This window comes from Calypte anna, chromosome 1, assembly GCF_003957555.1.
Source record: "Calypte anna isolate BGI_N300 chromosome 1, bCalAnn1_v1.p, whole genome shotgun sequence".
Classification (NCBI taxonomy): domain Eukaryota; kingdom Metazoa; phylum Chordata; class Aves; order Apodiformes; family Trochilidae; genus Calypte; species Calypte anna.
In genome coordinates, this window is record NC_044244.1 from 85,279,362 (window position 1) to 85,304,640 (window position 25,279).

General features: G+C 38.3%; 1 protein-coding gene across 2 annotated transcripts in view; it reads right to left on the reverse strand.

The window, feature by feature from the left end:
- Positions 1-3,149: 3,149 nt before the first annotated feature.
- MAN1A2 (mannosidase alpha class 1A member 2) overlaps positions 3,150-25,279 on the reverse strand; it is a 141,497-nt gene continuing 119,367 nt past the window's right edge. Inside the window, exons 10-13 of one of the 2 annotated variants that reach the window (XM_008505451.2) lie at positions 23,067-23,286; positions 17,870-18,042; positions 10,993-11,108; positions 3,150-6,788 (exon numbers count right to left, since the gene is read on the reverse strand). In XM_008505451.2, coding sequence (XP_008503673.1) covers positions 6,656-6,788; positions 10,993-11,108; positions 17,870-18,042; positions 23,067-23,286 — 642 coding nt within the window. In that variant the 3' untranslated portion in view covers positions 3,150-6,655. Of the gene's footprint in view, positions 6,789-8,910; positions 9,263-10,992; positions 11,109-17,869; positions 18,043-23,066; positions 23,287-25,279 lie in introns of those variants that run through there. The other variant, XM_030445140.1, reaches the window with a different exon arrangement.

Here is a 25,279-nt window from a genome sequence, read left to right on the forward strand (position 1 = left end):
AACACAATCTGAATTATTTAAGTTTATAAAAAAATCAATGTGAAGATGTCTCATGGATGTGGCAGTACATTTATCCCTTGTCTCACTCATCTCATCAAAGGCTGCTTCACAGGAAAGCAATTAATCCTAAAAGTTGATGACTTGTGGGTATTCAAAGATCTCTGGCATTCTTTTCCAGTGGAAAGTCTCCACTTTAGCTAAAATGTAACTCATGAAAACCTGAACTTGGCTGTGATACAAGTAGGAACACTGAGTTTATAAGAGCTGGGCATGAGGTTTTAGCAGACCATAGTATTAGTTTGATACAAATGGTTGCCCAAGTCAACAATGGCTCTAGGATTTGAGCATACTAACAGCAGCAATGTATGTATTCTTTGAAACAATTTGCCTGGCTACAGTGTACAAAATGCATAACTATGCATCTGTGCAGATCTAAGAGTATGCTTACAAAAATGCCAGAGAAGTGTAGGTGGAATCCCTTGATGCCAACAGCAATTAGTATAGAAATAATGCACAGACATAAAGCACCTCAAGTAGTAATGGGATATTTACCCAAATAAAGGACTAGATGAGCAGAATATAAGTGCATCCAAAATGTGGTATCTTCAGAGGTTATTTCTCTGAGAGTACTGATGATCTTTACTATTTTGATGTATAAGAATCATTGCGCAAAGGACTATGTCGAGTGTACCAGCCTTCTAGTTTTGTATCTTTGTTCCTCATTTCTTATTCAGTAACAAATCTTTAGATTATAAAGATATTGGTGTCCTGTGTTTCAACACCTGGCAGTCTGTTTCTGATTCAGCCACTGCTAACCCAATGGTGAAAGCTAGTTGGGTAACAATGTTAGAAAACTTAATAGCAAGTATTTTGGTCATTTTCAACTCATTATTACTTAACCAGAAAAGCAAAAGTGAACCAGTTACTCCCATCCATGTAAGGTAAGAAAGAATTTGTTGTGTTTTTTTTTCTCTGATCAGCATGCATTTCATATTTGCACTTCACTGGAAATGGGTAACAGCACAAAGGAAAGGGCTTTTGTTAACGTCAGCCCTAGTTACAGAGCTCCCATAGGAACTCTGGAATGTAGGACAGGAAAGGACCTCATATATTTCATTGGTCAGGTATGTGAAATTGCAGGCAAGCACACATCACCTTTTTCTTCAGTAGAACAACATGTTTTCTACTTCTAGGAACCTGTAAAAAATTATCCAGATAATGCAGGTATCAACTTGTGTGGGTTTTTTGCCAGGTTTATCCTCCATGAGACCAGCTTTTTTCTCTTCCAGGATGCTCAGTCACTTGATGGGTTGTGGACTGCAGTTACCAGTACGGTTTGATAGCAGGCAGTAAGAATTACCTACAATTAAATTGATTCTGAAAGCAAAATCTGTTTGGTTTGTTTTTGGTTTTTTTTCTGTGCTGCAAAATAGAAAGCTATAGCAGCAGTTCTAATAAGTTTAAAGGTATAGAGGAAATATGGACGCATTTTCCTCGCACCTATTTCCCTGTGAACAAAACTGAAGCTATTACAAACTTTTCCCTTTTCACAGAAGGCAGAATGAATGGACATACATACTTAGTTGCCTAATTCACTGGCTACTCACTATCAAGAAAAGCTGGGGTTTTAACCTGGTGTCTTCAGAAAATTAAGTTTATTTAGCAGCACTTCTTGTCTGCCTGCCCCCTTTGTCCTCATCACTAAGGATCTTTGAACTTTTTAGTCATTTTCACACAAATTTAACAAAAGGGTAGAAATCTCAAAATGTTTTTGAAATTTGGTGGCTTTCACAACAGCACACAGAAGCAGCCTGAAGCTGTTGCACATTTTGTAGCTAAAATCTTGGGAAAGTTGAGAACTACAGCAACCTGTTAAAAGCAAGCAAAGAGTAAAGGGCTTTACTTTATATTGCAACAGGGGGTCTTGATAGATGCTTAAGTTGACAAAGTCTCTAGTAGACCTGCAGGGGAAAGAAAAGCTGCAGCACCAACAAGCTATGAAACAGGGTCAGCTTCACAGTCCAGGAGGTTGCTATTTGAGGCAAAGGACACAAAACACACATTTTTCACTTAAAGACATTCTTTATTCAATCTTTTTTATATACAATATTCTTTTTAATCTGTAAAAAGTACATATGCAGGATTCCAGGTCAGAGGCAGAAGGTTTCCACATCAGAAGATAGACTTTTGCCCTTTTATTATTTCAGAGGAAAAATAATCTGTCAGTTTTAGACAAAGCAAGAGTAAAGGCAGAATGCAAATCCCACTTCCACCAAGCGATTAGGATTAAAGGCAACAATTCACCAAAACAACTCAGGCTGTCTCCTTTGACTTCGGTAGTTCCCAACTTTTCTGGGCAATTACAGAGTTAGAAGGGGCTGACAGCCAAAGCAGCCAGTGCTTATCATCTCTGCTACAGTTGTATGCACATAACTTGTAAAAGAGCTTGGGTTTCCTCTTCATACGGCAACTCAAACTCTTGATTCAGAAGACTGCTTCTCTAAATTCAAGAAGCAAGAGAGGGATGTTTTATCAGGATGAATATATCTCCTACCTACAGCGTGGCTCAAGACCTTGCTTTCAGTTTTCTCAGGTAACAAGAAGCCTGTTTCTTATTTGTCCCCTTAAAAATATGTACTTATTAACGTACATAACAAGCTCAACTTGCTAAAAGCCTGTTACTACAGCCCTGAGATGTAAACTGCCTTATTATTTTCTGTGGATACCAGATTACACTGATGATCTTCTTAGCATTAATGCTCTTAACTTCTCTACTCAAACTAGGGAATCAGTCACATTATGAAGATCTGTACTACCATCTTCCGAGGGACAGAAGAGGGGATCATTGAAGACAGCCTTGCTTAGCTCTAAGTCAAGACTGTTAACCTTGAAGGAAGGTATTCCAGGGACTGTGTAATTGGTTTCACTGTTAAGAACCTGGGCACTGAACATTCAAATCTTGCAATATACCAGGTGAGAATATGTCAGTGACCCACAGATTTGGAGTAGGGAGCTAAAAGAACCTCAAAGGTGTGACTGGCACAGGAAAATACTTGGTTTTGCCTTTACTGCAGTTGCTATTTTCCATACTTTTCTTAATCCTTCAATTTTAAGGACCATATTGTGTAGTAAAATGAACACCCAGAATATCACTGAAGGGTTTTGTTTTTATTTAGAGGACAAAGCTAAGAAGCTGACTTCTTGACTGCAGGACACACACAGCTCCAGGTGGTCAGTGGAAGCTGCAGAAATCTGTCTTCTTAGAAAAGTCAAGCTGTAAGTGTTAGGAAACAAAAAAAGTACTGCTAGCAGATCTCGACCAACAGGCAAGCTTGAGGCTTGGGTTAGAGAAAGAACTGAACATCCTTGTTTTGACTGCATGCAAACAGGAAATAGACAATTCTGGGATTTCCAGGCTCTTGCCCAAATCCAGTGTGCCAAACGTACATGATTTTCTGTTCTTTATTTCATCCTGTAAGAGGAGAGGATATTGTAGAAATTGCTAAAATGGGACACCTACCTTAATAAAACAGGGATTGTTTTGTTAAAGAATACAGTGCAAGACTTGGAAACAACTAGGACTAAAAAGTCATTTTGTGCTTAAAGTTACACTTTAACTTCATGAAAGGATGTAAGACAGCAGCAACAGAGTGAAAATGGCAATATTCTACTGTATCTTATGTACCCAGAGGGAAAACAGTCTGAACTTCGGATTGCACTATGCTGCAGATCACAACCTACTTTTCTGTGAAGGACTCAGACCGAGGGCACCTCACTTCAGCCAGAAGTTTCCATATCTGTGGTGCTTGGCTGCTATGCACCCACCTTGCTGAGAACCCATTGCCTCCAAACTCCGCTTGCTCTAGAAATCTCAGGATGGATAGATTCATGTATGATACATCAATTAGTCCATAAAATGCATTATTTTTGATAGACTGTGCACATCAGTAGCTTCTGGAGGAAAAGGAGAGTTTGTACTTTTTAAAGAGCAGATAAAGTAGAAATTGACAGCTGTTGGGGTAACTGGAAAATGAGAAAAAAGTGTCCTTTATTTGGTACCTGCTGCTTGTCTACACAAAGAAGAAATAGCAGTACTGTACATATGCTACGAGAAAAATACCATCCCATACCGTGAAATGGCTTAGGTCCTCAATTCAAGCATTCTTGTGGCAGTGAGTTAACCCATTGAGATTCATGAAGGAATTAATGTGAAGGGTCACTCTTTAATTCACAAGAGGAGGGTGGAAGAGTGACAAACAACGGTGAGAAGTTCGCTGTTTCTGGGACTCCAGAATTGTCCTTGACCTTCCTCTGAACAGACTGGCAGCCATTCTACATCTGCATTTATCAGGAGGCGTATGGGGACAGGTATACAGGGTGCAAAGTGCCTTCTTTTCTCCTAATAGAAGATAATGATTTCCTCTTTCTCTGTTGAATGTCCAGAGAACAAGGCAATTGAGTGCAGTTTTAAATAACTGTTCTCATGGGATGAAAGAAACTCAGTTTGGAAACATATCTGAACTTTGGACCATGACTAACTGTTCATTAAGTCCCAGCATACTAATTAGAAAAATAATTATTGTGTGACCAGTAAGAAGAATCCATTTATTAAGCTACTTCTTCTTAAAAAACAATTACATAACAGTCTATTATTTACTATATCAATGACTTCATCAGCTCTCAGATTATTTTTAAGATACTGCTTCAAATTACAGTAACTAAGTAACTAGTATTGATGTAAAAACACTGAGATTGGAGGTTTTTCCAAGCTCTATGTCTTCCTTCTCTTAAGCTAAAGTAACTATCTGCAAAAAAGCATCTGATACCATTTTGTCATTAATCATGTGATGATTTCTATGTCTAAGATAGTGTCAAAGACATATGAAGGTAATTTTTACGGGGGGTAATTTTACTGTAATGTACAGTCAGATATATTATAATATGGCAGAGAGAAAAGCTTTTATATATAAAACTTCAAATATAAACTTTTCTGAGGATGGGAAATTGCACTCATTCCCTTTGGATCTGATTGTGTACTGCTGTAGCTCACTAACTAATTCTTCCACTCACTTTATACTAATAAAAACACAATCAAAATTGTTTGAAGAGCCAACCTGTACACTAATTAGGAGCAAAAGAAGAACCTCACAGCTCTTTTTCAGCAAGGGGGTTAGTCACCATGGCAAAGGCATTTGAAAGGGAACAGAATTAAAGCATTTAATAAAAACTGGAAGTATTAAAGGTGAGTAAAAAGAATAATATGAGCTGTAAGGATTTTGGAAGAATGGTAGAGCAAAGAGGTTGAGATATATCTGAAAAGAAGAAACTTTTCTAGCGAGTAAGTGAGGATTGATAGAGACTCCGTTTAAGTGACACTGCGCAACTCAGACTAGGAATACTCAGAAGAAAAATAATCCATGCAGGTAAAGTATCTCACTTCTCATAAACCAATGGAAGAAGAGACTCTTCAGATTCTTTTTTCCATTCATATATGAGAGATGTCACGTTGTTTTCAAAGAAAATCATGTTGGCTTTGTACTGGATCACACAGAAGAAAAGGAGTTATGTATGCTAAAGCAAAGGCAGGTTTTGGCTTCTGTCATACACATACCCACAAAGAAGGTTCAAAGAATAGTATCCAAAGAATGAAATATAACTTTCAGGAATAATACTGATTGTGTGGAAAAATATAAAGCAACAAATTACTGCCACTTTGCTCAAGGGGAGCATTTTTAAGTGCTATATATTGTACCCTGTTATATAAATCATGAGAGACTCTTCTCATGGTGTCATCTCTATTTATTTAGCTAAAAGACCCAGGACTAGTAAGAAAATGTTATTTTTCCATGTGACAGGATTTCTGAGGAAGGGAAACTTAGGCTCCTTCCTACACTTGCAATATGCTCCAGACTCTGTGACTGCTGCTTGCCAAAGGAACTAAGCCCATATTGAACTCCAAACCAAATGCTTACAGTTTTTTTGGAGGTAAGATATAACAGAGATCTTTCAGCATTAATTTGAAAAAGGATAATGAGAAGGCAATAGTTTTTATAGTTTAGAGTTTAGTTTTAATAGCTTAGAAGCCCTGAGAATGGCTGCCAGTCTGGACATACAGACATTCCTTAGAAAATTTAGACAGGTACAGAAAAAAATTCATCACTCCTGCTGCTGCTGGTGCAGTGATGTTGTGTTTTGTTGCTGCTTTGTTCATGCCATCATCAAACACAAAAGAAAAAAAAAAAAAATCTAGGTATTTGGAACCCACCCGATCTGAAGTGGTGACTGGTGTGTTGTTCCTTAAAACAGCTGACAGCAGCAGCAACTTCCTTTCCCTGGATTGGGAAAGCCTCTTCTTCCTTATGCTGCTGTGTTTATATGAAACAGTAGATTTCATGACTTGTTAGGATTCAATGCACATGAAGTCTCTGTCCTGCAAATACCACACTACCATGTTTTGGTCATGTATAAAACAACTTTTTTTTCAGTTTTAACTTATCTATATGTCGAAGAGCTTTGTTTCTCACGTCGGTATTTGCTCGACTCAGAGGTGTAGTTTTAGCAAGTCTCTGTCTCCTCTCCTGCCTAAAGTCTCAAGTGGTCCATGTAAACAAATCAGAGCTGACAACAGTCTCTCTTCCTCTTCATAGAGCTGCTTTTATTGATATGCAGGATTTCCTGACAGTGTGGTGTTGGCTAAGTGTAAAACAGGCAGAGGATGAGCTTCTGTGTTAAAAACCCAGTTGTCTAATGGTAGAAGGTCATCATTGGAGAAAAGCAGATACAAATACCTAGATATCAAGAAAGAGAGGAAAAACAGTGGGTATTAAAGCAGAGCAACAGACAGAGAGGGGCAACACAGAAGCTTCAAGCCCCTCCATTCAGCAGCTAGAAGTATAAGCAAGCTACTTGCTTTCCGTATTTATACAGCAGCCACACAACCTTCCCCATTGTAATGATCTAAAGGTTATTTTTATCTTGATCTAACCCTTCAAGTTGTTATAAAGATACCATTTTAATCTCTCCAAGAGACTTCTGTTTTTCAAAGCTCCTTTCAAAGACTTGCAATGAAAAACAAACATCAAGATACAAAGCACAAGGATTCTGGGGACAGGAGAGAAGTTGTCAGAGAAGAAGTTGGCAAAAAATTCTTTTTGATAGAGTAAAGCCACTTGGAAATGACTAATCCTCTTTAATTCAAATAAAAGGTTTCAAGGAAGCACAAGAGAAGCCACTAAGCCATGCCAGGTATCTCAGTTGTTACCACCTTATTGGAAGTTGGTTCAGCTTCTTGTGAGAGAAAATGGGTCAATATATTGAATTCATAAACACTGTACATTGTAGAATCACAGAATAGTTTAAGTGGGAAGGGACGTTTAAAGGTCATCTAGTCCAACATCTTCAATTAGATCAGGTTGCTCAAAGCCCATCCGACTTGACATTGAATATTTCCAGAGATGGAGCACTTACCAGCTCTCTGGACACCTGGTTCCAGTGTTTCACCACCCTTTATTGTAAAATATTTCTTCTTCATATCTAATCTAAATCTACCCTCTTTTCGTTTGCAACCATTACTGCTTGTCCTATTGCAACAGGCCCTACTAAAAAGCTTGTCCCCATTTTTCTTATCAGTCCTCTTTAAGTATTAAAAGGCAGTGATAAAGTTGTCTCTAGAGCCTTCTCTTCTCCAGGCTGAACAACTCCAACTCTCTCAGTCTGTCTTCACAGGAGAAGAGCTCCAGACCTCTGATCATTTTTGTATAAAGCAATGCAGAGCAGATGAAACATGCAACAAAGTTGAGGCTTCTGCACACCTATGGAAGAACAGGTTCTTTCTTGGTTCTGTTTTCTCAATATACACTTGTGAGCATGACTGAGCTATGCTTTGTTGGAAGCATTTGTGGTAGGGATCTTTGTCAAGGCTTCCAAACTCTACTGATAAAATTCAAAAGGCATTTCCTTTGTTCTGGAAAACCTGACTGTGCAAGTGCAAGCTTAAAATCATGGCTGTGTGACAGCAGCATGTGACAAAGAAGAGGTGTCACTCTCATTAGTGGGCTTTGGCACATCCAGAAGGCGCACACACATCATTCTGCCTTCACTCTGCTGAGGCTGCTGTTACTTCAGTCCCTTCTCAACCAGACACTGGTTGTGTCTCTTCTCTCTACAGTCACATGTCACTGTCTGATCCTGATCCTTCTTCGATTGCCTTTATTTGCTGGTTGTATGCACAGTACAACCCAGTCAGTGAAGCTGTGTTTTCCTTCTCTTCCTCATCAATTGACCATTTACAGATAAAAATTTCTTGATGAGATGATTCCTTTTTCTCTCTCTTTCTCTTCATTTTTCATTTCTCTTTAAAATATCATGTCTTTTCTTTCCTCCTCACTTTCTTGCTTTGCAGCTCTCCAAACCCTTTTTCACATCAGCAGCAATGTTTTATCTTGCTCAGATTCACCTTCCTCATTTGATTCATGCTTTTCTTTTGAATAACCTGAGGAACCTATTTCTACATCTTTCTCCTTCCCAATGAGCAGCTACTGTCTCGCCACTCAGACTGCCCAAACACTCACAATCTATTTTTGACAAGCCAAAGTACCTGAGCAGCAACAGTGCCTATTTGAGAGAGGTAAAAATTTTAAATTTGAAGGGAATAAAGATGTAGAAGTTATCATAAATTGCAGAAAAGATCACAACAGGCATTCCATCATGCACATTTTATGCCACTCTTCTGAGGGACATCTTAATTTTTCTGATGGGATCACACTCAGGCTGTCTTCATTTTCATAGCCACTTGAGCTATCCTGACCTTGTGTTCTTGGATTTTATCTCAAGATGATACCAGTTTCTGTTTGGTTATCATATCATCGTCAAATATCCAATGCTCAGCTTTCAAATAAAACTTCCTTTTGTCCCACAAATGGGAAATGATCCAAAACAAAAGCTAATAACATTTCCGAGTTCCTCCCTAGAACTTTTGCAATACTGGTGCTACGGTACATCCAGTTACTGAGTGATGCATCAGGGAGTTTCCACATCTCCTTGGGATTATTTAAGATGCAGACAGGATTCTGGCAATATTTCAAAGGTCAATCTTGTCACCACAGAAGTCCTTTAGGAGCAGACTTCATTCTGTTATTTGGCTTTTATAGGCAGATTAATCATACAAGATCAGCTGCTGGGGAAGTATTGTTTCTCTGGCTGGATCTGCTCTCTCTTTGGGAGTATAGCTTTTAGGCTTCAGACAATGGACTTGAAGGAGTAACTGAAATAAAATTAATGAAGACAACAAAGGAAGCAGCAGGGGCTGACTTTATTTTTGTAATGATAACACAGGGAAATGGAGTATGACTATGTAGAGGACTCTGGTAAAGAGTGAGCAGAAGGACAGATTGGCTGTACTCTTCCCTTACATGTGATGAGCTCACAACCCCTTCTTGCCAGCGGAACGTGGTGCCCAAAGCACCTGTACTGCTAATCTCAGGAACTGCTTTCTCCCTGCTACATTTTTAGCTCCCAGTACCCCAAATCAATCTTCACATACATCAGCTCCAGCCAAAACCTGAAAATGGGATATTGCTGATACTGTAAACTCTGCTGTTTTGTAGAAACCCTGTTTATTCTGGAAAGCCTGCATGCTAGTCTGCCAAATGCTTACTTTTTTTTTTTTTTTTTTTTTGTCACCTCACTGGGTTGTAAAGACGTAAAGGGCAACTTTATGAGTCTTAGTTTCTGACAGGTTTATCAACAACATATGTATCATCCCTTCCATCACACGATGGTAGAAAGTGCAATGGATATGTGAGCAGAGGCAACAACTAAGTCTCCTTAAAGCAGTTCTGGGCTCATTCATACTGCCAGCAGTGATTTCTGTTGATGGATAAATAAATGTTTTCCATACTTCTATGTAGAAGGGAAAAAAAAAAAAAAAAAAGATGCAGTAGGGAATATAGCCATCACAGACACTTTTCTTCCAAAAGTGTACAGTTCTGAAGATTAACAGGGAGGTAACCAATACAGAAATCTTAGTAGATTTCGATGCCAGAACAATACTATGAATTTGCTGATATAATGTATCAAGAAAATCATCGTACATTAGAACACATTACTTCAGAGGCAGCACTCCAAGAGCAACCACAACCATGTGACAAAGGAGATGTTTTCATAGCTGGTTTGTGTCAATGATGATGAATAGCTATGATATGTTTGTTTAGTTTAAAAAATGGATCTCTTAATAAAATCTCCATAATATGTTCCAGTCCTTATACTAGTTTTTCTTACTGTTATGGCACAGAGGTTCCTGTATATTCCCGTGTAGCATTTTTATCATAAATTCAAAAGAAACATGGTGGAAGACCAATGACTCTGAGCATTTTACCTTGAACCAATATGCAACAGAGTGCATTAGCCTCTTCAGGATGGACTACAGATGCCCTGATTTAACTGAATTGAAAATATTTAATTCTGTAAGAGAATATAAAATATCAAATATAAAATATTCTTGCCACAACAAAAAATATTCTAGAGAAATTTGCTGTGGGATAAATGCAAAAAACTCAAAGGGCATAAGGGACTTTCATTCCATATATTTAGTTCCTTCCAGTGACACACATAGGAAAAACAGGTTCTACAATATCAGAGCATGGCACATACTTGCCTAAGACATGCCCAGTCAGCGTATCTTAAAAGAAAAAAAAATCTTTTGCAAAGAGTGTACTTTGAAAGAAGATAACCCCTCCTCTGCTGTGATAACAGAAATCAAACAGAAGTTTCAAAAACTAAAGCTCTGTCTGCATAAGGTTCTTGTATGGGAAATTCTGCTTGTCTTTTCTACTGGCAAAATAGGCAGACCTGGGACCCAAAAGCAGGGAATAAAAGAAAGCCCAAACCAAAACCCATCCTGCCAAGACAAAAGAATATTTGTAGAGCCATGGTATTCTTCTAGAACTGAGATGCTAGCTTTTACAGGAAGATACAAAAGTGAAGAGAACTTACTTCAAAGTTTCAGCAAGGAAAAAGCTCTGCTGTACATCATCGTATGTAGGAGATGAGGAATAAACATCCTTGACACCAGAAAAGCCACCACTGACACGGCAGTACTTGTCAATTGCCTGCAAAGAGGTAGGGAAAAGAAAAGGAGAATTTAACTGTAGAGCAAAATTTGAGCCATTAAAAGATCACGCTTGATCAACAAAAGAGGCAGCTCTTTCCATGTTGCATTACTCTGTTGTGAATCATTGTGTCAGATGATGCTGTGAATGTTAACAGTTTATGCTGACCAAAAAAAAGCAGAAGTAGAATCCCTCCAGAACTACTAATAACACCACATCTGGCAAAGTGCTAGATGCTAAACAAGTATTCTGGGAAAGAATACCTCTCTCCTGTTGACTGATATTGATGGACGAATATGGACTCAGAAGACTTGGTCTGACTTGGTACAGCACCTCACAGTTAACACGGAGCAGAACATCCTTCAGTCAATCAATGCAAAAGGTGTTATCAGGTACATAGGAACATGAGAAATGTTCCTTGATTTTGCATCTGGAAGGGTCTGAAGTATTCTTGGAACTCTGTGACTAGCAGGTTGTCACAAGGACTTACTGAAAGTAGGAATAAAATACTGCATTGATCTTTAGGGACTGTGGATTTCATCTTATAAACTATAAGATAAACTATTTCACCTTCTAGCTCTTGCTTTCTCCCTACATTTTTATCTCCTACATGTGCTTTTCTCTGTTTCCCCTTTATACAGTTGAAATCCTAGTCAGCTTGTGTGCTGGACTGCAGAGGACCTCTTTATCTTTAAAGCAAGAACTTTAAATCCACAAACATTTGATACAGAAAGAGGCCAATGAATCTGTGATTCACCCAGCTCATCAGCTCCAATACAGTGCTGCAGAAAAGCACAAGGAAAAGCAGCTCCACGGAACGGAGGAGACCGTAAAGAATGAGCTGGAGCAGCTCCACGCACCTCTTGCCTACGCTCCGATTATTCACCTCACGTGCGTGACCTCGAAGCACACAAGGATATCAGCCATTAAAACCAGCCCCAAAGAAACGACTTTGAAATGATTCACAGGTTATTTGTGTTTTCCCACTGCTCTGGTAGTGCTTCCTCAGCAGACACCATCTCTTCTAATAGATTCACGCAGGGACAGAAAGGGCACAGTGATAAAGGAAAATGTTCGGCTCAGGATGTCCATCATTACCAGCTACAACACTTAGCTACCTACAGTTCACTAATCTATGATGGCCCGTAAACCTGTATGAAGTTTCTCTCCACATGGTGCTTCAGGCCCAGTTTTTCATTAATTCTGATTGTTGCTAGTTATAGTCTACAGAAGCAGAGGAGACTCAAGGCAGGGAAGCAAATCAGTTTTGAATTATGCCCCTTTTTAAGCACAAAAAAAAAGTTCAATCAAAATTAACTTTTCAGGGTCCATTGCATATTAGAAATACTGGGAAACAAAGGAGAATCTTCCATTGTATGCACACATGAAGGATGCTGGTAGATGCCATCACTGAGATCAGGAGAAAAAGTGAAAAGGCAAATGAGCAAAGTACCTAGTCATGGCACATCAGGCACTACAGCTAACTTCCTAGTATACACTCTTACCCTGTGGAAATGTGAGGCTGTTCACAGATTAAAGAATCATCCAGACTCTACCAAGTTCCTCCAAATTTCTGAAGATCAAGATTTTTAAAGAAGTGAGAGTCCAAGGATGCTATTGGACTGGCTGTGGCTGTAGAGCCTCGACTTATACCAAGAAAGGCACTGTGTTTCTTGGAAAAACCTAATCCTCAATGTATTTCCTTATCTCAAGTAAAGCTTTCTCCAAGTTTTGACAGAACTGCTCCCTTTTTTGTTGGGACTTGAGACTAAAAGGATAAATTGTCTTGAATAATTTTCAGATCTGATTACTAATGCAAGCTAGGGCTACACTGAGACCATTCACATGATGGGACTTGGTTTCACTACAGTCTGGAGAGAAAGGTATATGGGACAAATTTAACTCAACAGCACCACACACACAACAATCTCTTTGTCTACATACTCTTGCACATCAGAAGTGACACTAGCTTCTACATGGCAGCCAAACAGGAGAAAAATTTAAAAAATCAATTATTTGGTTGCCTGACTTCTAAAGAAATAATACATATATTGTTTAGGGAATAATTTGCATATTCTGCCTCACAAGCCCTACAGCTACCAGCAGGTGCAATATGAATAAAAAAAAACCACTTTGGTTTCTAGGCAGGAAATGAAGTGCTCCCTTTTGCCAGTGTCACCTTTTTTATAATACTGCTGAACACCACCTTGTCTCTGCTCTGGAGTGTGGTGAGAGGGGGAGTAGGGATGGAGATGTCGATAAAACCCCAGTGGTTCCATTCCCTCAGAATTACCCACATGCAGTTTGACCTTGCAGGTGTTTCTCTGGTCTACGCTCACCAACAGTGACAGAGTCTCCACACAGGAAAAAACTTGTTAGTGACTGTGATGAAATGAAAAGAAGGAACAAATGGCATCACTGTTAGGACACTGTCTCCTTCAACTTGTTTATTCTGGAGACCGTCGACAATAGATTGCCCTGAGATCCTGCTCCTTGCTCTAAAGGTGTCATGCTTGGGTAACTAAGTGCAACACTGGTGAAGTTAGCAGGCTTAGAAGCCTGAGGAAAGAAAATGTGTGATTTATACTGATTATTATTTTTTCCTCTTATAATTTCCAAGTAATCTTGTCTCTTTTTTTTCTTTATCTTTCTCCCTGGAGAGATAGGCTCTTGCTAAACTGGAGTTCAGGGTAGGCAGAGGATTCACCCTAAACAATCAGAGATCCATACACTGCAGGTAGTAATGAACTATAGAGGGGAAAAAAATCCTCTGAAAGACTGCTATACAGCTATTCATCCAAATACGAATAAACAAAGTGTCCTTGATTCAGAGGTGTACAGAACTTCAAGACACTGGCTGAAAAGTTTGATGCCGTAGACAAGCTGCTCAAAAGGCATTCTGCCATCACACAGATCTTGGATTAGTTGGTGTGGAGGCATCTGATTTGCCACCCAAATCATCTTTCATTCAACAGGTGAAAAACAATCTCCTTGATAAAACGATCCTAAATTTATTGCACCCTAGAATATAGGGAAATCCCAGATGACTGAAATGGTGTCAAGGTAATGCTACTATTGTAAGTCACTGTCAGACTGAATTTTAGGATGGCAGTTTACCGGGTGTCAGTTTCAAACAATTATGGAAATATATGTAAAAACACAGGATAAGAGAATAATTGACACCAACTGGCACGGTTTTATAGAAACCAACTTGCTCGCAAGCTTTATTTCATTCTTTGAGCTCTAGAAATTGACAAAGGTAACTGCAGAGCTGTAAGAAACTGTTAAGTTTCTAAAGCAATTGACATGGTACTGTAAGATGTTACGATGAAAGAGAGTATTATACCTTATCAATATCACTATCTCAATTTAAAAGTGACTGACAAGTGTTTTAAGAACAGACTGGCAATGTAAAAAAACCCACCAAACAGAGACTCATCTCAGAGAGCCACAAGGAGTAGTTGGAAATTTTATCAACCACCACAGCATTGCTGCTGGCAAAAAAAACAGAGGGAAATAACAGCAGAAAGTGCAATCTGGCAGTAACTGGGGCCTAAACAAAATGAGTTTCCTATAACCAGACACATAATCTTAAACGTAGACATAAAGGTTGTGTAACTGCAGGACCAGATAGCTTGGAAAATAGAGACACTTCAAAGACTTCAGTAGCCACATGAGATAATTCAGTAGGAATTCCTGCTCAGATATCGTGGCATGAGCACACACAGGGACAGTAAATGGTATCAGGGATATCATTCTGCTTTTGCACAGGGCTGCAGATAGTCGAAACCTGAATATGAAATTCTACAATTTATTTTTTTTTAAAGGATGATGAATTGACGTGGGTGGAGGCATTTGGAGAAAATGCTTTACAGCAATAGACAATACCATTTGTTTAGCATCCTAAGTAGATTCAGCAGTAAGCTTATTACAATCTATGAAAGCTCTTTGGAAAGAAAATATGGGGGAACAAAAGACATTTAATATGGTGTAAGAATCATAGGATAATCCAGTGATCGATGGCTGAAACTAGACAAATTCAAATGGGAAATAAAGCATGTATTTTTAACAGCACATGTAATTAAATAATGGATAAAGTACCAAAAGAAGTTAATTTTCCAGTTCCCTTTACTCATATCAAAAGTAGAACAGAAGACTGTGCAGTAGCGTACACTTGCCAAGCCCACATATCTCAGTGCAAAAAATGAGACAAAGTGAGATTGCAGGGCCTGTGACATACAGGCTTGATCCATCATCTTTGGAAATAAAATTGGAGGTGCCTCTGATCTGACCTCAGCTCCCTTCATTCCTCTGAGGCTATTTCTGTGGCTGTGTCACTCTTCTTCACTATGCCAACAACACACTAACAAAACCTGACAGTTTCTTCACCAGCTGCGGTACTCACAGCTTCCAACACACGAACCCATGTTCCTTTCACCTCCAACCTATGCCTGGCTCTTTTCTGTGTACTTTGCATCTCTAAGAAGAGAGCTACAGGTTTTCTCCACACCATTTCACTGTCAGTCCTCAATTTGCCTAAAGTTACCCAAACTTCACATCTTGTATATTATTATCACTGTAAGTAGAAACTCTAAATGAATTCTGCAGCCTCCATGATTCTGCTACTCAGTCAGATTTGCAAGTCCCCAACAAATAGGTGAACCCTTCATTCACATACTTTAGATTAGTAATTGGCTTTACATGCCTACTGTGAAGTGCTGGCTCCTGTTGCTTTCAAATAATTTATATGAACGGGATTTTAGTTTTCTGTATTTACCCTGCATATCTTGCATGCATATTTCTGTAATACTTCAGACAGCCCCCCAGCATCCCATCATCCACTTTGGCTGACCCAGTACAATTGAGATGGATGTTGTCTCTAGTGGTAAGTATGGTAGAAGAGAGAATTAGTCTCTTTTTCTTAGGAAAGATAGAGACCCTGATTATAATCAGTGAGGGAATGTAAGATTGTTGACTTCCTGTTTTTTCTCCACAGACACTGGATTTGGAGAGATGTGAAAAACAGGCCTTGGTCAAAGCTCATAATCTGCAGTAATATGCCATCCAAAATATCTAGGTAATAAAATCAAAACCAAGCTGCCAATGGTGAAATAGATAAAGTACAGAACAACGACCTGCATTCACATACAATCCAGCCCTTTGCACAAATCCGCATTGATAAAAGGCAGAGAGAGGGCTAAATGCACTATATTTATAAGTCAGGTGGTTCTACAATGTATCCTTGAAAATCTCAAAGAGATGCAGAATGACAGAAGCAGACCTCTAACATAGTGGAGGTAAGGACAGGGTAAATACAAACCTTCCTTAAGTATCTTCCACCTGATGACTCCAGGCTTCTCAACAGATCTCTGTCTACAAGTACCTTTCTGGGCCTCCTGTCACTGGAGCAAAACTGGCTTTCACCTACAGAACAGTCTCAAGGTTGATCTCTTTCTTTGCTACCTCCCTCATCTCTTCTGGCTGTAGCAAAAATATTTCATTAGTGTCTTTTTCTTTTTAATGTTTATTCTTATCACTGTAACTGGCTTGGAGCTGTGCTTCCAGCTGTGCAACTGCTGGAGCTGTAGCAGGCAAGTGGAGGAGCTGAAATAATCCACAGATCTTGAAGATGATCAGAAAACTATTTGGCCAGCAAATTAGTTTTGTAGGAGCTCAGTACAGACCAGCAGGTGGAAGCAGTGAGAATCAGGAGATCAAAAAAGGCTCACAAGTTCTTTCAGGGATTAGAAATTATTTTTAAAATTAGAATATTATATTGCCATGTAAAAATGAGGTCTAGTTATTCATATATCCTATAATCTATGGTTTTCAGATAAAGGAGTTCTCCATCTACATACACAGCATGAAAAAAGGAAGGCCATGAGTGTAGCTCTATGTTAAGAGTCTTACAATGAATCAGGGCTTCTGTACACCAGTACAAGCATTTCCAATGACAAAGACTCAGAAGCATTTTCACACTCAGGAATTTGATTAAAACATCCAACAGTTAGATTTAAATGCAGGAAAGCAGCTTTACAACAAGAAAAAAACCCAACCAAACAAACAAAAAAACCACCAAAAAACAAACAACAAAAATACCAACAATCTCTAATCCCTTAGCAACAATTTTTTCCTTTTATGATCTACATCTTGTGATGCTGTAATTTTTCTGTTATAATTGAGGAAATCTAAACTGACTGGCAACTTTTTTCCTTCTCATCAGACAACTAAGAAAAGAAAAGAAACATGATACCAACCCACACTTACGCATATACAAGCTATCTAGTCCACTAACTATAAAACCTGAGAACAGTTGTCCTACCACTTGTTTTACTAGCTCACCAAGATGACACTGTAAGAATAGTTTTCTCTTTAAACCTAGAAAGAGTGTGAACACATGCTTAACTAAGTTATTTATAATACACTTTCATTTCCTAAGATAAATTTCCTCTCTCAGGGGCTGCAGACTACTGATAACAGTAGGAGTCATGACCAGTGGATTCTACTTCCATGCCTAAAGCCCATCAGCTGCCTAATGCTGAACACATTGCTCATTTGTGCATCTGATGCAGCAACTGCAGAACAGGAATAACTGTGCACAGCCCCATATGTACCCTGGTTCACAGCAACTCATGAAAATCAATTACATCTGAAGTGTTTAGTACCAGTAGATTACTGTGGCTACAAAAGGAAAATATGCAAAATTAAATTACTGACAGAATAATTTATGACATAAATTACTCCAGAATAAATAAAGTTACCTGTGTTGCCTCCCAGCCCCACTGCCTGTATTTGGGATCGTGGGTGAATCTCCACATATACCAGTAGGTCTCAATCACCTCTGGTCTTAGGATGTAATACTTCTCATTCTGCCGCACTGCCACCGCCTCTACGCCACCATCAAATTTGAATGCTTCTGGGCCCAGCTTTAACGCTGCAGAGGGGAAAAAAAAATAAAATATTCCTTACCAATCTTTGCAGGAAGGGTGGATAGCCGACTGCTATATCCCAAGCATGTGAGAAAAGCAGAAACTATCTTGTCTTCAAGTAGTCTCAAATATTTCCTGTTGTCGAGGCCTATAATTTTTCTCATGAATAATTTATCCAGTTCCTGTGAGAAAACTACCAATTTTGACAGAAGAATGGTAATTATCTTGAAAACTAATGAAATGCTAAGAATATAAACATATTAAGACATTCAATTATAGGGCAAAATTAAAGTAACTGACATCAGTTCCTTACAAGCAGAAGAAAAAAAAAAGGATCAACAGAGGTTTTGATGCCCTCTGATCCCACCCAGCACAAAGGAAAAAGATCCTAGAACCATGTCAAATAACCTGTATTTTCATCCAAAATCTCTTGGTGTAGGGAAGTGCTGTCAGGCCACCGTAACTGATGTGCTTCTTAATGTGATCCTCAAGTAAAGAGTTTACAAGTAGGCAATGAAAACCTAGCCACACCTGATAATAAATCTCTGAACTAAGAGATCCACTATTTCAGCCCTTAAAGGAGGCTGTAGCAGCCCTGTGTTAGCATCTGGAAGACTATCCTGCAAAAGAAGGAGGTTATCTGTAAAAAAACTTCCTATAATGGAGACATGCAATTACATAACTCTTTTTTAAATTATACAAATACATACTACTCCTCAAATTTGACATAAATAATGCACTCTTATCTACAGATGCTCCCCAGCTTTTGCTTTGGCAGAGAATATGTAAGGTACTGAACTTTGAAGCTGTGCTCAAGCTTTAAAAATTATCGAAGCAATTAATCATGTAATTCCTATGGGCTAGAGGCTCAAATTAACCATGGCTGTATTAGTCTGAAAGGAGAACCTAAGAATACCACAATGAAAAATATAAGCACATCATACAAAGCAGAAAATTGCCAAAAAAATATAATTCCTTAATCTCTTTGTTTCAAGGGAGTATCGCTCTGTACGCCAATAGAAAAAATCACCACTCTCCTTCAGTCACACATATGGTAAGCAAAACTCCAACAAGAACGTTTACGAGAGTTGTTTCAAACTGCACTATTTTAGGAGTTTCAGTTAAAAAAAATTACAAATTTTATTACAAAATCAATGATATTAGATAGAGTTCTACCTATCCAAAACGAAGAGGATAAGAATGAGTATACTGGACCAGATGTAAGTTCAGTCTGATCCAATATCATGGCCTCCAACAATGGCCAAAATCAGACAAGGATGGGACCAGACAAGTACATGAGACCTTCTTCCAGCAGGCTTCACCCAAACTAAACATAGTTTTTTATGTAGACGTCAACCATTAATAGATCAATTTCCCCAGTACTTACTTGATGTTTCCTTAAATCTATGTAAACCTTAAGCATCCAAAACAACTTCTGCTATGGAGTTCCATATCTCCAATACCCCTTCAGTGTAGAACCACATTTTTTTTTAATCTCCATTTTCAGGCTGGATCCTGTTAGGCTCATTCAATAGTCTCTAAGACGACTGCTTGGAGAAGAGAGTGAACAGCTGATTCCTATCCACTCTCTCCACTTCCATGGTGATATTGCAGATCTGTTGTATCCTGCCTAACACGTAGCTTTTCCCCACTGAAGAATACTATCCAGTTCAATTATTGCTGGAATGGAAACTGTTCCACACCCAAGTTTCCTTCTAGCCTTTTTCTGCAACTCTTCTATTTCTAATATATCAATTGAGAAATGAGAGGACCAGCCTGAATACAGCACTATAAATGTGGACAAGATTAATATGCTGACATAATGATTTTTTCTATTTTGCTCTTTTCACTTTGTTTTTCCTGACTGCTACTGAACTGACGTTTTCATAATCTCAAGAGCAATTTCCTGAATTGCAATGGTCAGTTAAGAGCTCATCATTTTATAAGTGAGGTTAGGAATAATTTTTTCATAGGTGTCTGACTTTACACTTAACTACATAGAGTTTAATTTAGTAATTTATTACACAATTACTCAGCCTCATAAGGTCCTTGTGCAATTTTTCAGCTTTCTTTCATCGTTGCTATCCTCAATAGCTTAGTTCTCAGTACACTTACTTCACCATTCCCACCCTTTTCCTGATTATTTATGTGTATATAGGTATATATTTTTAATTTACATATACATATTTTAAAATATAAAATGTAAATACACTATACATGTATATGTATCTATTTAAGTATGCTTATAAATATATGTAAAATATATCAGAGTAACATTGGCTAACCACCATTTGTCCATTGCAAAAGCTGGCTATACCTCTAAGCTATTTGTGACACTAGAATCATCTTTTTCTCCACGCAAGTATTTGTTGTAAATGTAGATATCTTGCTGGTGTACTTGCTGTAGATGTAGATATCCTTAAAGGGCCTTATTAAAGAACTTCTCAAAAAGCCTTTTGGATATCAGGTAAACTATGTCAGCTGTAAGGCTCTTATCCACCAAAGCAGCTGGATTTCAGGCAGTGCTGCTGATGCATCAGCTACAGAAGCTTTGACATCTTCTCTTGCTTTGTATCCTGCTGGTGCATTAAATCTTCAATTATTTACTTGTACGTACTTCCAATGTTTTGGGTCATTCCAAGAAATTCTACCACCCAAGGATGTGTGACCCTTGCATATTGTGACAATCTCACTGAATTTTTATTTGAAAGCATGGATGTAAAATTAATCACAGCATTAGTTATTCTGCTAATAGCTGACTAATGTAAAGAAGCTACTTAGAACATGGTACCTTTCAGAACATTCTTCTGTGCAAAGAGCCATCTAAGACCATTGCACAACCCCATAGTAGTCATACTTCCAGATATTTTAATATTAACAGGGCTGTCAGGCCATAGTCTAGGCAGAGACAGCAGATGTGAACCATTTTCACACCATAGAGCAAAACTGCAAAGTTAAAGCAGTGCTATTTTAAAAGAGATTTTAACTGATTCCAAGTTGGACCAGACATATACTGCAGTCTACTATGAGCAACCCTGGGAAAACACAAGAAAGGAAAGTTCTGGTTGGTTTATATGAAGAAAAGAGCTCTCTGCCCTCAGCATGGAACCTCAGCACTTTACTGTCTCTTCTGGGGACACCAAATGGGTCAAGGGTTCTCCCAAGTCTGTCTCCTGGGTTGACTGAAAGATAAACCTATCAGCTGAACCATGACTGCCTGCCCTCTGAAAAAGAATTTTTTCTGCAACCAGCTAGAGTGCTGTCATTAAAGTGTACAGCTATGTCTCAAGTCCTGCTGTTGAAACATAATGAAGATGACATTTTGCACATCATCTTTATTTTCTTTGAAAAATCAGTCCAGACAAAAAAACCCAAAAGAAACCCCAAACAAACAAAAAAATCCACATTCCTGAGGTTGCAGGGGTGAACAAAAGAAAACCAGGGTATTACAAATTTCTCTCTGTACACCTTTCAGTCTGCTTCTTGCATGGATGTGTTCTTAAACTGTCATTAAATATGTAACCAAAACTTTTATCTTCCCCATCTTTTGACTTATTTAGGGTACAGAATAAACATCTGAAGGAATAAAATTAGGACTGCACAAAAAGCTGAGAATTTAGCATTGCTTATTTTTAAGTGTCAAATTAAGTATTTACATGCAGTTTTTCAGAATGCAAGAATAGCTATTATATCCTACCTTTTCCCCTAAATATCCTAAAATTTTTTCCTCCTCCTTTCTTTAATGCTGTTACTATTCAGGCAAAAGTGTCACTTGTGTGACTAAATTCTTTAAAACAACAGGCAATTATACAATCATACTATGTAATACTGTGAATAAATACCTGAATTCAGACCTTAAAACTGCTTGAGTTTTAGTTACCATTACTTCTACTAGGAAGTTATTGCAGAAGCTCTCTTCTCTCATGGTTATACAAAATCATTTCCAATTTCCAACTTACATTTGTTCAAGCTGAGCTTACAAATCTTGCTCTTGATTCAACAGTGTTATTTATATCTTAAAATAGCTCTATTTCTTTTCACCATTTACCCCTTGAGATGACAACAAATTTATTTTTCCAGCTTGAGCAGGCCAGGTTGTCTTATTTTCCCACTGTCAGATAAAAGCTCCGTTGTTTTGCTAATTCTTCTGCATCTTTTTCTGCTTGAAATTCAGATTTGTACAGCACATTCTCAGTGACAAATTACATGTCTCCTAAGGAAGTGTTAATATTCTCTAATCTCTACTGGAAATTCTTCACCTGATGCAGCTTAGTACTGCACTAGCATTTTTCAGCTCCCAGTTCAGAGAAAGAACTCCTGCCTTCTAGTGACCTTACTTTCAACAGTCCTTAAGATCTTCCCATTTACTACTTAGAGACTCTTCTGTTTTGATTGTGTCTTATGTTTTTAGAGCCACTTTAAGTATAATCACCACACTTCAACTTTATGTATCAAGGTGACTACTCAAGATGTAAAATAAACCTGGTCTAAAATATTGCACTTGAGAGACCTCCCACCCAACAGTGAAGTCTGACATTGCCTCCTCACTATTCAGGTGTTTTGTTATTGCAGCTGGCACACGACTCTTCATCCTCTTTAGTTCAATTATATTTACCCAGAATGTTCTATTATGAAAAACAGCAGAGGGTGTACTTACAAATTTTTACTCTACTACTCTATTTTTCTCACTCTACATAACTGTAAGAACAGTATATATGAAATTAAAACCTGGCCTATATATCTGGGAGGACAAGCCACTCTTTCCTCCCTGGACCTTTATAACCTATCTTAGCCGACTGACTCAAAATTAGGGATTAATGTGCAGGAAAGATATGCAGGAAACATATGAAGTCTGGTTTTACATTAAGTCACCATGATGTAGATCAGAAGTAAACATATGAATGTTAAAAAAAGTTATAGTGGTATAAAAACAGCACATGTTAGACAAGCCACAGGTCCCCAACAAATCTTAAAATTATTATGACCATTTCTGTATTTGAACTAGTGAAATAAACAGCAGATATCTTACTTGTCCTGTCATATGATTCATGACACGTATGTGCAATTTCAGCTCCGAGCTGCAAATAATGTCCAGCTTTATCATCTCTGGAACCATCTGCTCCGAGGGCAAACATTCCCCCTGCAAAACAGGTCAAATGGCCCATTTTTCTTTCAAGGTGCCCGTTCTTCCACTCTCCAATGAAGGTCAGCCCTCCATTGGACTTTCTGATGAGGTGTTTTTCTATGGCCTACAAGAAGAGTGAGAGAATTTTCAAATACTGTTTCACATGCAAGTTTTACTACTAACTCTCTTCAAAAAAATAAAGTACTGTTTTCAAAACAAAAAGAAATCTCTTCTTTCAAATTAACTGCTGAGCACCAGAGGTACAGAATATAATTTCAATGCACACAAAAAATACACTAAGTGCTAAACAGTGCTACTGAGATCAAACATAGGAAAATCATGAGATAGACAACACTGCACTTTTTGGTGAGAATTCAGCACATTTTATGGTTCAAACAATGTTCGTCTATCTGTTAACTCTGAGGAGTACCTAGATGTTCTGCTGTACAGTCTGTGCATACTCAGAAAATACATCCACGCTAGAATGTCAGCAACATATGTAAAGGCAGCACCTATATTCCTATTTTGTAACTGGAAATTACAGGAATGCTTCAATCACCTCCTAGCAGCTTTCTGATTGCACATGATCAAAAGATGGGTGAAGGTTAGAGCAGCTGTTCACAAGAAACATTCTTTCATAGGTGAGACAACTGCTACTTTTTCTTTGTACTTTTTTTTTTGCCAGTGAAGTGTTGCTTGTGAATTATGAATGGCATTCTTCTGGTAGTAAGGAGGAGAACTGGTGACCTAACTTTCCAAAGTTTGCAAACTACACAGAACGACACATTTACTTAAGCTTCCTTCAGAGACATTCACAATCCTCACCAATCTACTGCAGTATTTACTATCTTCAGCATTAAACAGCTTTTCTTGTAATTGAGATTTGTTAAAGTTTGAGTCCTATAATAATAAAGACAATTATCTTCTTCACCATGGAGACATTATTATTATCTTCTTTCCAGAATTCTCCTTGGTACTTCCCATACATAATCATCTGATGGGGTCACAACTTCCTTCAAAGTGCATGAGCTGTGTGACTGGTCAGAGTACTCTGAGTCCAATTAGAGTTGAAAGATTAAAGCGCCATTAAAAATGCATTTACTACTCTCCCTGCCACCCACAAGATCTATTACAGCAGTGAATTACTACCCCTTCTCCATTACTTTTCTGGTACTCACAACAAATTACACTGCAAAGGTCCACAACTGTATTTGCACTAAAAGAGGATATACTGAGAACACACAGGCAGAGGGAAGATCCCGCATACAACTAAAACAGGATCTGGAGATCATCTCTGCTACACAGTTATTCCTTGCTATCTACACAGTGTAAACATTGCAGTTTCTTACAACACAGATGCAAGCAATACATACATGGATTAACCAGGTTGCAACCTGTAATTCAGGTTTAAAAGGGCATAGTGAAATAGTATCTCTATTTTATTTGAAGGAAAAATTACGGTTTTTTTTCAACAAAGTGGACAAAGAAGCTCCTCTGTGTCTGCAGTAGGTATTTCAACTGTTGGTTTTTTTCTAAGGTGATGCTTAAGTGATACAGGACTGTTAAAACAGCTGTAATGGACAGCTGAGCTTTACTGAGCAATATCTTATCATATGGAAGGCCTCCGTTCAGGTACTGAAATAACATCTGACAAGCTTCCAAAGTTGTCTTCAACAAAAACTTGTCCAAGAACAACATTATTGAAGACACAGTTAGAAAAGACAGAATCTGTAGGATTAGGAGCCCCATCTGAGGAAGACTATTACACAAAAAGCAGTCTGAAGCAGTTGTGTTTCTGAATACTTACGTTTTTCTGTATGGGTTTCCAAGTATGTTCTTGACCTGAGAAGCTGCAGTGCTTTCAGCTAACTTTTCTGAATGGTTACAGTGCTATGAAACTGCACCTCAGTCATGTACCCTGTGAAGATCTGCTAATCCCTGTATAGCTAAGGCAAATACATCATCTTAAGCCAATGTAGTGGATTACAAGGAAAAGATGATGATATCATTAATAGGGCCCTGCTCCTTATTTACACTCTAGCTGACTTCACCGTCATTTGTATAATGAAATTTCTCCACTGTCCTCTGTCGTGTCTTTGTGTTCTGAAGGTAATGAA